The sequence below is a fragment of the Vitis vinifera genome, chromosome 1 (genome assembly GCF_030704535.1).
Source record: "Vitis vinifera cultivar Pinot Noir 40024 chromosome 1, ASM3070453v1".
Lineage (NCBI taxonomy): Eukaryota > Viridiplantae > Streptophyta > Magnoliopsida > Vitales > Vitaceae > Vitis > Vitis vinifera.
In genome coordinates this window covers 9383186-9397322 of record NC_081805.1, presented here as the reverse complement: position 1 = coordinate 9397322, position 14137 = coordinate 9383186, and the positions used below count along the sequence as shown (strand labels likewise).

The following is a 14137-nucleotide window of genomic DNA, read 5'->3' as shown; positions in this document are numbered from 1 at the left end:
ACCTCTGTTCTCGTACAACACACCTTAGCCTGGTGTGCTTTTGATATATCAAAGAATGCGGATTACAGCATCCCAATGGCTATCACACTTACAAGTAGGAATTGACAATTGTGATTGTAGGAATTGACTAACAACACTTACAGAAAAAGAAATGTCTGGACAAGTAATGGTGAGGTAGTTCAGTTTACCTACAAGTCGCCAATATCTCCCAGGATGTCCTAAAGGCTCCCCCTGTCCTGTTATAAGTTTGACATTTGGATCCATAGGAGTGTTTACCGGTTTACAGTCTAACATATCGGTTTCTTCCAAGATGTCTAAAGCATACTTCCTTTGGGAAATAACCACACCGGAACTGGATTGAGTTATCTCAATCCCTAAGAAATACTTGAGTTTCCCCAAGTCTTTAGTCTGAAAGTGGGTGAAAAGGTGTTGCTTTAGTTTCTGAATACCATTCTGATCACTGCCTGTAATGACGATGTCGTCCACATAAACTACCAGATAAATACACTGCCCCAAAGAGTTATGATGATAGAAAACGGAATAGTCTGCTGTACTGCGGAACATGCCAAACTCCTGAATAACAGAACTAAAATGGTTAAACCATGCTCGAGGAGATTGTTTCAAGTCATATAGAGAACGGCGTAACCTGCACACTAAACCAGACTCCCCCTGAGCAACAAAACCAAGTGGTTGCTCCATATAAACTTCCTCAGCAAGATCCCCATGAAGGAAAGCATTTTTAATATCTAATTGATAAAGAGGCCAAGAACGCATAGCAACCATGGAGAGCAATAGACGAAATGAAGTTATCTTGGCAACAGGAGAGAAAGTGTCACCATAATCAGAACCATAAACCTAAGTATAGCCTTTAGCAACTAAGCAGGCCTTAAGGCGATCAACCTAACCATCAGGGTCAACCTTAACTGTGTAGACTCAACGACAACCAACTGTAGATTCACCAGAGGGTAAAACAACAAGATCCCAAGTGCCATTGGAGTGTAAAGCAGTTATTTCATCTACCATTGCCTATGGCCAGCCTGAATGGGAAAAAGCCTCAAGGGTGCTCTTGGGAAGAGAAACAGAAGATATAGCAGAAACAAATGCAGAATAGGGTGAAAATAATCGATGGTAACTCAAAAAATTGTAAATGGGATGAGGATTACGAGTAGATCGATTACCTTTCCGAAGAGCAATGGGTAAGTCAGCAGAAGGAGGCAGAGCCGGGGCAGGAGAAGCCGAAGGGATAGGAAGTGAGTCAGCAGGTACCTCGGCCAAAAAAGGAAGAACAGTGACACGATGACGGCGATAATAAACCTGAAGTGGGCGAAAAGGCACTGCATCAGGTGGGGAGATAATAGGAAGGGGTAAGACTTCAGAAACAGGAAGAGACTCAGAGGTGGAGAAGAATGGTGTGTCCTCAAAGAAAGTGACATCAGCGGAGAGAAAGTAGCGATGAGTCTCAAAGGAATAACAACGATAACCCTTTTAAAGTCTGGAATATCCCAAGAAGATGCATTTTATGGCTCTGGCAGAAAGTTTGTCCTGTCCAGGAGTGAGAATATGAACAAAGCAAGTACAACCAAAAACACGAGGAGGAAGGAAATAAAGTGGTTGGTCAGGGAAAAGAAGGGAATGAGGAATCTAATCGTGTAATACAGATGAGGGCATATGATTAATCAAATAACATGTTGTAAGAATAGCGTCCCCCTAAAAACGAAAGGAACATTACTATGGAGAAGAAGAGTACGAGCTGTCTCAACAAGATGTCGGTTCTTACGTTCAGCTACCCCATTTTGTTGAGAAGTATGAGCACAAGAAGACTGATGAAGGATCCCATGTTGGAACATAAATGAAGTAAATGGTGCAGAAAAATATTCCCTGGCATTGTCACTGCGCAACACACGAATAGAAATATTGAACTGGGTTTGGATTCCAGCATAAAATTTCTGGAAAATAGAGAATAACTCGGCTCGATTTTTCATTAAAAATAACCAAGTACATCGAGAATAGTCATCAATGAAAGTGACAAAATACTGAAATCCTAAAGTAGACGCGGTCTGACAAGGACCCCAAACATCAGTGTGGACAAGTTCAAAAGGAGACTTTGCCCGATTATTCAAACGCTTTGGGAACGAGACACGAGTATGTTTCCCAAGCTGACAGGACTCACACGCAAGCGACGACAAAGATAAAAAACGAGGGATCATTTTCTGGAACTTGGATAGACTAGGGTGGCCCAGGCGACTGTGGATGAGGAGGGGAGCATCAGTGGAAATGCAAACTGCAGGAGTTGAAGGCAAGGTGAGGTGTAGAGGCCTTGAAACTCACGTCCTATGTCAATCGTCTTCCCCGTACTCTGGTTCTGCAAGGTTACAAATTTATCAAAGAAAATAATAGAACAGTTAAGAGTGCGAGTTATTTTGCTGATGGAAATAAGATTAAAAGGACACTCAGGGGCATAAAGGACAGAATGGAGAGGTAGGGAAGGGAGAGGATGAGCTAAACCAAAACCTTTAGTTATAGTTTGGGAACCATTAGCTAAAGTAACAGTAGGTAAGGCAGAGGTAGTAGTAATAGAAGAGAAAAGATCCTTATTACCAGATATGTGATCAAAAGCGCCAGAATCTAGAATCCAAGGTCTAAGAGAAGATGTGTAGGTAAGACAAGCAGAAGCATTACCAGTCTAGGCAACAGAAGCTAACTTGGTGGCCTGATAGCGGAGATAGTCATCATACTCACTATTAGTGAGGGAAGTACCCTAAGATGTGGAGGAACTGGGAGGCTAAGGTGGCTGAGGATCAGATGACTGGGCCATGTGGGCAATACGGGGAGGCCGCCCATGTAACTGATAACACCGATCACAATTGTGGCCAAGCTTATTGCAATAGGTGCAATGAGGACGTTGGCCTCTACCTTGGTTACCACTGCGTCATCCTCGAGAGTTAGTTTGAGAAACTAACACAGAAGAATCTTGAAGTGTCACCAGATGGCAAAGTCTGAGTGGAGGAGATACGGAGGAGGCGAGCAAACACATCATCCAAGGATGGAACGGAGGAACTGCCAAGAATCTGATCGCGAACGGTCTCAAGATCTGAACGGAGGCCAATAAGCGTAGGAACCATGAAGAACTTGTCAATATGTGTTCGTTGATCCCCAACATCAATAGTAAGAGACATCACGGTCAAGAATTCCTCCTTAAGAGAGGTAATCTGGCCAATATAAGTAGATAAATTCATGTCTTGTTGTCTGACATTGACAATAGCAGAAGTCACCTTATAAAGACGTTGGATGTCATTCGTGTATAGCCCTTTTGCCTGATTCCAAAATTTAAAGCATGTTTTGTAGGCCCAAAGATGAAGCAGAATCTTATGATCAACTGATTGTCATAACACACTACATAATTGTGCATCTATCTTCCTCCATTGTACTCTGTCAACCTCAGGGATATCCGCCTTCTACGTAACAAGGTGATCCTCATAACCTTGACCCATAAACCAAAGCTCCACAGAGGCAGACCAAGACAAATAATTTTCACTGCCAACCAATTTCTCCGAAGTAATCATACGAGATCCAAATATGACAGAGGAAAAAATGGAACTTTTAGTAGTCATATCTACTTATCTGGAGAACGAAATATGTTTGGATCGAAGAGAGCCCTAATACGGCTTCAGATCGCGGCAGAAAGAAGAAAAACCGAGGACCTGCGGCTGTGAGAGACCAAATAGTAAAGAAAAACAAATGTGGCACTACTAGAAGGGTAGAAGAACACTTCCTAAGACACATGCAAGGCTCGGGGTGGAGAGGAAGTCACTGGAGGTCACCGGAAAGGCTGTTTAGAGAGCCGACGGAGACAAAAAAACCCCAAAAAATGCACTTGCAGGGCTCGGAAGGGACAAGCACAGATGGAGGGTGGCTAGACGGCGTCAGGCAAGGCTGGAGGTGGAAGCGCGTGGGCGGAAAGTGCTCCACGCGCCGGCGCGTGAGGTTCAGGTCGCTAGAGAAGAAACGCACGTGGCCGGCGCGTGGCTGAGAATCTCCCTCCAGTGCTTTGACAAAACTTGAAGATCTTCTCCTTGCGCACCTGATGGTATGGTCGGTGTCGGAAAAGGACTTGGCCGGAAAAAAGTCACCGGAAAAGTCATCGGCGGTGAGGGTTTTCTGACGGTGATACGGTTGATCAGAAAGCTTTAGGAGATGGGAAAGGTGACCGGAATGAAACACGGCCACTGAAAGGTTTCCTAGAATTGATTCACGGATAAACCGGAAATAATTAGGTTTTTCTCCCTAGGCTCTGATACCATGTGAAAAGAGAGAAAAGGGAGAATCCCTAATTTTGTTATTGAAAAACTGTTAACAAATACACATTGGACATGGGTATATATATACATGTTAGTGGGACCCACAATACAATAAGGAAAGAAAAGGAAAAGTAAATAACTGAAATAACTGTACACTATCTAACAGACATCATGAGATAATACAACAGGAATTTCTATAGTTGAGCTGAAGGAAGGGAAGAAAGATAATTTGATAGGATGAAAGCAGATCTATAAGCCAAAAAGTGAAAGGAGACGAAGCTCTAGTGGAGTTTCCTTGAGAAATAAAGCCCTCACAAAAAATGGTTGTGAAGACCCCAAAGAGAGTGTAATGTTCTTTGGTACAAGGTTATTAGATGGAACACCAACATTCAAATTAGTGAGGTCAAGAGATTCTTGTGTCTCTTCAATTTGATTTCATCCCCTCTCTTTTTGTCTTCAAATTTCAATTTCCAGCACAACCTTTCTGACCAAGAAATTGAGAAACTTACTCTCCTTATGTCAACTTTAGCCCATGTGTGTTTCTAATGATAGGAACTCTAGCCCTTGTGCGTTTATCATTTACTCTCTTCTTTTTGTTTGTCTATCGATGCCTATCATACAAATCGTGTGTACTTTGGTGCACCCTTGCTTAGGCACTATTACTATATATCCATTTTTTGCCCCAAAAAACAATTGCCATCCACTTTCCTGGATACACAAATTTGGCCTTTGAAGCACTCTAATCTATTCTTTGGTGCACCCTTTGCTAAGGCACTATTAGCAACTCATCTCTTTAGGCATTAACCAAAGCACCATATGCACCATTTTGACCATTATATCGCTAGATTGGAACCTAGTAAGCAAATCTACTAGGATGGTTGAGGAAATGCTCCCCATATGGATGCCTCCTCCAATGGGCACATCAAGTTGAATTTTGACAAATGCTTTTTCGGTAACTCTAGCCAGCTGGAAATTAGAGCTTATGGATCATCATGAAACATTAGTGAAAGTCTTCTCTAAGAATGCTGGAGCAGGTCTAGCCATTGAGGCAAATATATTAGCACTATTGGAAGGCCTTAAGCTTGCTATTCAACCTTTGAGTAGAGGGGGATTTTGCAGTAGTCCTATCCTAGGTATATGAGCAGGAGAGAAGCTTGTGGAGGTTTGATGGATGGTTGTGCCATATTACTCTAAAGTTAAGGTGTTCATTTTGCTAGATTCCTCAGGCAGCTAACCATGTGGCAAATATTTTAGCAAAAAAAAAAAAGTCAAATCAATTAATTTCTCTTATAAGGGATTTTCTACCCCCCACCTCTCTCTTTCCCCAACAAGGCTTTTGAGTTCGTATTTGTAACTACTTTTAGATGTACATTTCCATCATCTAGAGTAGATAAATTTTTCTCACTTTTGACCAAAGTTATGTAGTGATTTTGATTAGGGAAAGGAATTCTCATCCTTCTTTATATTTCCTTAATCCATGATAATAAAATGTGTGTTCCAATCAAAAATAAAATTCTTTTTTTTAATAGTGATGGTGGTATTGAAAAATTGGGGGAAGGAATTCTCATCCTTCTTTATATTTCCTTAATCCGTGATAATAAAATGTGTGTTCCAATCAAAAATAAAATTCTTTTTTTTAATAGTGATGGTGGTATTGAAAACTATTTGATGAACCCATGAGAGAGTTAGCTTTGGAAGAGACAAGGAGAAACTAAATTAGAATTTTTTTTATTTTTTTTTTATAAGTAAAGAGAATTTCATATATAAAGAGACGCCAAAAAAGCGACTCAAGGTATACAAACCTATACACCCACCACCAAAAAGGCCAAAGAAAAAGAAAAAGGAGACCAAAATCCAACTGGCCCAGAAAACAGCCTTAATAGGATCCCAACCAATCAATAAAATTAACCATAGTTAAGGGCATTCAACTATAAACAACTTAGCCTCAGACCAAAGAGAATAAACAAAAGAGTATTTCAATCTTTGGATTGACAACTCATCATCCTTGAAAGCCAATCTATTTCTTGTCTTCCAAACCGTCCAAAATATATAAAAAGGAGCAGCTCTCCACACCTTCCTACGCTTTTTGCCCACAAAAGAACCATGCCCACTAAGGAGAGTATCTCTAACTAAAGAGGGCAACACCCAAGACACCCCAAACAAAGTAAAGAGTAACTCTCATAGGACCTTTGTTTTTGAGCAGTGAAGAAGCAAATGGTCTATGGTCTCCTCATTCTCAAGACACATAAAACATATATTTGCCAAGGTCCATCCTCTTTTCTGAACAAGATCTAGGGTTAATGCTTTACCCCATGTAGCCTCCCAAGCAAAGAAATTAATTTTGGGTTGTACCCACACATTCCAAATACAGCTAGAAGGAAACAAATAAGGGCAGTCCGCTTCTAAAGCAAGGTAGAGACACTTGGCTGAGAACTTACCACTCTTTGTTTCGGTCCAAACCACCATATCATCCACATCTCCAAGCACTCTCTTCTTATGAAGACGCTCTAGAAATCTTTCCGCCTCCTTCACCCCCCAATCATTTAAGGCTCTTGAGAAACAGGGATTCCAACCCCCCTCAACCGATGGATCCCAAAAATCCGCCACCCAAGCTTCCTTGTCAACAAACAAAGCAAAGAGGGAAGGAAAAGACTCACACAAAGGGGAATCCCCACACCATCTATCCCTCCAAAATCTCACCGTCCTCCCATTGCCAACACTGAAAGAAATCCGAGCACCCACCATCCCAGTCCATCCTTATTCCTTTCCAAAGCCCCATGCCATGCGCCCGTCTCACTTCCCAAGAGCACCAACCCCCTCTATCTTCCCCATACTTCCCTCTAATCACTTGATTCCACAAAGCCTCTCTCTCATTTGCGAATCGTCAATTCCATTTGGAAATAAGAGCCTTATTGAGGATGGAAAGACTTTTGACCCTCAATCCCCCTTTTTTTTTACTTAAGCACATCAACTCCCATCTTACTAAATGTGGTTTTCGCTCCAAGCTACCACCACCCCAAAGGAAATCCCTTTGGATTTGCTCTAGTCTTCGTCTAACAAAACTTGGTAAGCACAACAAGAACATAAAATAAATAGGAAGATTCGACAAAGTACTTCGGATTAGAGTTGCTCTTCCTCCCTTGGATAAGTATTGTCTCTTCCACATGGCCAATCTTCTACGGAATCGCTCTTCCACTCCATCCCACACTGATACTGACTTAAACGGAGCACCCAAGGGAAGGCTTAGATAAGTGGACGGGAGACGACCCACTCTACAACCAAAGTCCAAGGCGAGATCATCAATATTCTCTACCTTCCCTACTGGAATGAGTTCACTCTTCTCCAAGTTTATTCTCAACCCTGACACAGCCTCGAACCACATAAGCAACCAACTTAGGTAAGTCAGATGGTCTTGAGAAGCTTGGCAGAACACCAAGATGTCACCAACAAACAACAAGTGGGAAATTTAAACCCCTTCTTCACTTCTACCCTTCACCCTACAGCCCGACATAAAACCTCCATCCATAGCCCATTTAAGGAAGGAGCTAAAGACCTCCATGGCAATCACAAAAAGATAAGGTGAGAGAAGATCACCTTGCCTCAATCCCCTTGAGCTTTGAAAGAAGCCCTTAGACGTGTCATTAACCAACACAGAGAAACTTGCAGTGGATATGCACCACTTAATTCACCCTATCCATTTCTCCCCAAAACCCATTTTCTACATAACTGTGAGAAGAAAATACCAGTCCACATTGTCATATGTCTTCTCTATATCAAGTTTGCACATAATACCATTCTCATTATTCTTCAGAACCAAGTCAATGGCTTCATTAACTATCAGCACCGCATCTAGGATTTGTCTACCCTCCACAAAAGCCCCTTGAGCCTTAGAGACCACCCTTCCGACCACCTTTTTTAGTCTATTGGCTAAAACCTTAGCCAACCACTTGTACAAGCTTCCCACTAAGCTTATGGGCATGAAGTCCCTTAAATCTTCAGCCCCCACTTTTTTTGGGATTAAAACTAGAAAAGTTGCATTTAGACTTTTAACAAATTTACTGTGTTCATAGAATTTCCTGAAGAAACTCATCACATCATCCTTCACAAAGTCCCAAGCAAACTACCAGAAAGCCATTGAAAAGCCATCAAGCCCTGGAGCTTTGTCCCCACTACATCCCAACAGCGCGCCATACACCTCCTCTTCCGTGAACGGGACCTCCAACGCGCCAGCATCCATATTCTGCAGCGTTTCACACTGCAGCCTGGATAAAGGAGGGCACCAGTCCCCCGGATTGGATAGTAAAGATCTAAAGGCATTTAATATCCCTTCGCTAATCCCATTCTCCTCCGGATAAACAATTGAACTTTTTATTTAGATTTATAAGTCCCACCTCTTCTCAACACATTCACATAACTCCTCCTCTCACACACTCACAACTCAGTCCAACATTTAGGTTTTATGCATTTTTTTCATTTAGATTTTTATTTATTTAATTAGTTTGCTTTTATTTAGGTACTCTCTTCTATACTATTCATGAAATTCTTTCTAGTCCACCAATTTCTTTGTTTTCCTTTTCTTTTTTTTTCTTTTTTTGATAGGTACTTCTTTGTTTTCTTTTTTACACATAGCAAAAAATTTATGCAATTTAATTACTCTTTCTTTTTCATGTAGCAAAAAAATTACAAAAAAAAAAAACCAACTATTTTTTTGCATGTAGCAAAAAAATTATGCAATTTAATTTTTCTTTTTTTCATGTAGCAAAATATTCATGCAATTCAATTATTTTTTTGCCACTTAAATTGACTTCTTATCATGTCTATCACTTATTTTGTCTTTATTTTATTTTTGCATGTTTTAAATTATTTTAAATATTTATTAATTGTGAAAATTAGAGTTCCAAAAGGCTTACACCTCAAAGCTCACACATTGACTTAAGGGCACTAAAACATCTCACCTTACATTTTCACCTTTAGAAACTTTGGTTGCAAAGGATGCTTAATTTGTCCATTGGGATTTTTTATTTTTATTTTTATTTTTTTAATAGGTAAACAAAAAATGCATTAAAAGCACCAAAAAGAGAGCACACCAAAGTACTAATTTGTCCATTGAGATTAATTGCTCCATTTAATAGATTTCATGCTCCTCTAACCACTAGGCAGATTCTATAGCTAAGCATAATATTTCTAGCTTAGAGATTCTTCTTGGCAAATCCATGCCACCTTAACCATCTTGTTTCTTAGTCTTTGGTTTGGGTTTTTGGTGAATGTGAGAATATTTCTTGTTTTTCTTTTTTTTTTCCTTTATTTTTAATAGGTAAATGTGAGGACATTTCTTGTTATGATCTTGTTTATGGTTCTTAACCCCACTAAAATTTTGTTTCCCATCTTTTGATCAATTTTTGTATACTTTTTAGGACAATTTATCCTCACTTCATGCTTTGAAATAAATTGTTGTTTTTGATTTGTTAATTAAAAAAATAAAAACTAAATAAATAATAAATAAAAGCTTTGTTTGAGTTGAACCAGCTAGTTCATGCTTTTCTTTCTTTCTTTCTTTCTTTCTTTCTTTCTTTTGGCCCGTTGTGTATTTCCTGTATACCTAGCTTGCACCTTCTTGTTTTATTAGACATCTTTTTATATTTTTCTTTAATTTGCCTATCCAAAAAATGTGATTTTAGAGGTTGGTATTAAACTTAATATTTGTTGTAGCAGCTGAGTTTGGGAAATTTCTAAGAGAAAGACAGCTTGTGCTGTAACGGGAGAAGGGAGGCTTATATGTTATGCTTTTGGAAGGTCATTAAGCATGGTTAGGTTGCTTTCCACTCTTGCACTAGCATTTTGTGGGAAATGGACTCAGAATTAAATTTGGTACCATGTTTGGGGTAGGGAGTTTCCTTTGAAACACTGTTTTCTGAACCTACTAAACATACTACAATCAAAAACACAATCAGAAGGTTAATATATAGCAAACAAGAATGGTCAGGGGCACTAGAATACAAGGTTCCTACAGGATTTTCATAATTAAAGCTAGAGTTTCCAAAGTCTTACCTACATGTCATTTAAACTACTATCTTGTGTAGGGGAGAGAAAATAAGTTAATAGCAAACCTCAAAGATTTAGATTCTTTATCTATGAAGTCATTTTACAAATCCCTGTCCTTAGGGAGTTGGGGATAGTTGCGACAAAGGAAGTGCAAGAGAAAACATACACTACTCACCTAGTGAGATGGGACGTCTCTTGTTTATTGACATTTCCTCTATAAATAAATAGAATAACAAATTAACCATACCCTTGTCCCTCTGAGCATGCGCACATTTTTTGGGCTCCATCATTTATCTTTGTTTAATGTATGTTGGATGGTACACCATTTTTCCAAAAGTGAATTACCAAATTGGCATGACAATTTTGTTGGAAAGAGTTGAAGGCAAGTGTGGAGAACAGCTCATTGTGTTTGTCTGCAGTGTTTGGACAAGTGAAATCGAATTACCTATTATAGTTTTAAACATTCTAATAGGTCTCTATTTGCATAATTGAGAGGTCCTTCCAGGTTTGTGAATGTGTCTTTTCTAGAATTTTTTTACAGCATGCGATAAGGCCATTCTTGTGCCTATCAACCCTTGTTTCTTTCTTTCTCCTTCTGTTCTTAAATGATCCTTGTACACTTCCTAGGAACTAAGATATTGTGTGCATACACAATTTCCCTATAAAAAACTGTAAATAGAATAGGAAAAGAATAACCTAGGAGTGTTCACATGATTCTTACTTATAATAAATCCCCCTACCCCATAATGGCCTAATCTGCCTTACCATGCATCAAAGCTCATGATTAAAGAACAGGATGGCAATGCCAAATTATTTCCTAGTGTAAGATAAATACCAAGTCTCTTTCCTCTTTCTCAACCCTAGTAATCGGCTTTTAGCATTTCCCTCTTTTACAACATCCATAGGCAAACTTATCATCTATCACAACATTCCTTTTGGTAGGGTACTTTAGACTTGAAATTTAAACAACATACACAAATAGTTCAGATATCAAAAAAAATTTACCCACATGGGCACCAAAAAAGTTTGAAAATTAAAGTTTAAATATTAAAAAAAAATCCAGGTTTTCCATGTTTGTCAAACAACCTTCTGTTTGTGAAGCAACCTTCTATTTAGGAAAAACAACTTTCTCTATCAACACCTAATAATAGAGGCTTCTCTATCAAAACCTAACAATAGAGGCTTTCTTCAATAGCAAATTGAAGGCCAATATAGATCCAAAAAGTGACCTTTTTGCTATCCTAGAGTGATATCTATAATGAAGGTTCTTAGTAATCTTTTGTTGTGGGTAAAGATGCACATAGTTCTAATACCATGTCTTTAATAGATTTTGTTGATTGGCTGGACTCCAGCTAAGGCAGGGTGTTTTTGTTCATCCTTTAACACTCACTGTATGCATCCTATATATGATGGAGCACAGTTTCTTGGTGCTTGTTTATTTATATTATAAAATATTATCTTTGCTTATCAAAAAATATATCTATGAAAAAGGGAAGATTGGAAGAGGAAATTCCTAATAATAGTTTAGAAATCTTGATTCCTGCATTTCAAGTGTAGTGTGATTGTCAACAAATACCAATCAAATCAATCAGGAACTTTCATGATGGCTACCAACTCAAACATGCTATAATGGGGAAGAACATTGATGAGTAAACCAAAACCTAAAACTTCAATGCCCCATCACATAAAATTGATCCAATCCCCATATATTACTAACTACAAACCCAAATATTACACAGCAGGATTAACAAAGATATATAGGAAAGACACACCAAATCAAATGAAATAACGTAAGTGTATAAGAAGTGTAAGGTGACTAATGACTATTGTCATATACCACTCAAATTAAGCAGAAATGGTCGATCAATCATGATCACGGAATGCAACATTGGAGAGAAAAGAACCAAACATACACTAAACCCAACACCCAATTCAAATAGAACTGACCAAGGTGCATATATTTACCACTATACCAAAATTCAAATACTAAATAAAAGTGACAAGAAGGTGAAATTAATTAAACAAAAAATTAATATTTAAAACAACATGAAAAAAATGGTAATCAGATTAGCTTCCAAAACTAAACATGCTTATAACATACCTCTCCTCTTGTGGTACAGGGCCCAATGCACAATTTGCAACCATATGCCACTTCAAGGGCCTGCACCATTACATGAGCTATCAATCCAATTACCCAAACAATATTTTTTTCCGAAAACAAAATTGAACAAAGGAAACTGCTAGAACCTGTCCCAGAATGTGTGCACTCGAATGCCAAAAAGTGTCCCGACCTTCATCACTATCGAATGTGAACAACTTAAGCTCGCAGTCGCCCTCCAGGGGCCTGGACATGTCCCACAAAATTCCATTCACTAGAGAAATCAACGCATTGGAGGCCAAACCTTTTGATATCTCTCTGGCAATATCTAGAGGTGTAGTCGCCCATTTCTTCCCTTCCTTCACTGTCCCGTCCGGCAAAGTTATCCTTGACCGCAGATATATCAAACATCAACCAACAATACCAAAAAAAAATAAAAAACATATATATGTATAAAACAGAGAAATAGATAGATTACTTGATGGGGTCGCCGGAAATGGATTGGCGATGAGCGATTTGTTGAGCTTTGATGGATTCGAAGACGGCTATGCGCTTGGGAATGACGCAACTAAGATATTCGTCATCCTTAGGGTGAGAGTGGGAGGGCTTCGATTTTGGATCAGGTACGCCTCCCATGGACGGCGCCGGCGGTGGTAGAGGAGTGGTGGTGGAGCGGCGGAGGGAAGAGGAAGATTCAGGCAGAAATTTATGCTATCTTTTAGGCGTCCAAACTCCTTCCCTGACAACTGCAGAGCTACCTTAAGAAGCTTTAAGGCTAGTCAAACCCCGGCTTCGGAAGTTGGGAGTTTTTACTTTTTAGTCCCTTTCGAGGTGAGAGGTTTAGGGTTTTTATTTTCTTCTACCTTATTTATGTTTTAGTTCCACTTTACATTCACAAAATCTCCTAGATTTTACCACGTTTTTTTTATATACTTGTTTTTAAAATTATTTTTATGTTAAAAGAATTTAAAAAAAAAAATCATTTTTTATGTTAAAAGAATATCAAGAAAAATAAAATTATTTTTTATTTTTAAATATTGTGAAAAAATGAAAACAACTTTTATTTATTTTTTAAAAAATATTTTCTATCTTAAAAATATTTTCAGATAACAATTATTAATTATACACATTTTTAAAAAACAGTTCTGAAATCACCTGGCGGAACAGGCTCCAAGCTACTCTTGGCCCGTGGTCTCCTAGTTCAGGCCCATTCTAGGACTGCGGGCTTATAAAATGCTCACCCTTATTCAAAGTTTGGGCCGGGTGCCTTGCAGCAGGTGACCAATAAACCAAGGAGAAAAAACATATTTTATAACAAATTTTTGGAAAAATGTAGATTTTTTTTTTCTTTGGACCCAATAAATCTATCACAATTTGAAAATATGTCACTCTTTTTTTAAATTGGACAAATAGAGTTTCACAGAAGTGTCAGGGTGGATTCTAATATCATTTGTGCAATATGATTGAACCGGTTTAAATATCGCATATTTGAAATAAGATAATTAAAAAAATATGAAATTTAGTATGAATTAGGCATTTATGGTTGTGATTTAAAAAGTATATGAACGTGGGTGGGTCAGGTGTGGAGTAAGGGCATGGGGTAAAGTCCAAAGGTTTGTGTCAACTCGCATAATCTCTGTGACGTTTCTGTTAGAACTTAGAAGACCGTTGAGGCCTGCTGATGTTAACAGTAGGCTCT

The 14137-nt window shown here is 38.8% G+C and overlaps 1 protein-coding gene across 1 annotated transcript in view; it reads right to left on the bottom strand.

The window, feature by feature from the left end:
- LOC100265542 (threonine--tRNA ligase, mitochondrial 1) overlaps positions 1–13304 on the bottom strand; it is a 42811-nt gene extending 29507 nt beyond the window's left edge. Inside the window, exons 1-3 of the mRNA XM_002265266.4 lie at positions 12917–13304; positions 12588–12825; positions 12442–12501 (exon numbers count right to left, since the gene is read on the bottom strand). Coding sequence (XP_002265302.1) covers positions 12442–12501; positions 12588–12825; positions 12917–13074 — 456 coding nt within the window. The 5' untranslated portion in view covers positions 13075–13304. The remainder of the gene's footprint in view (positions 1–12441; positions 12502–12587; positions 12826–12916) is intronic.
- Positions 13305–14137: the final 833 nt, after the last annotated feature.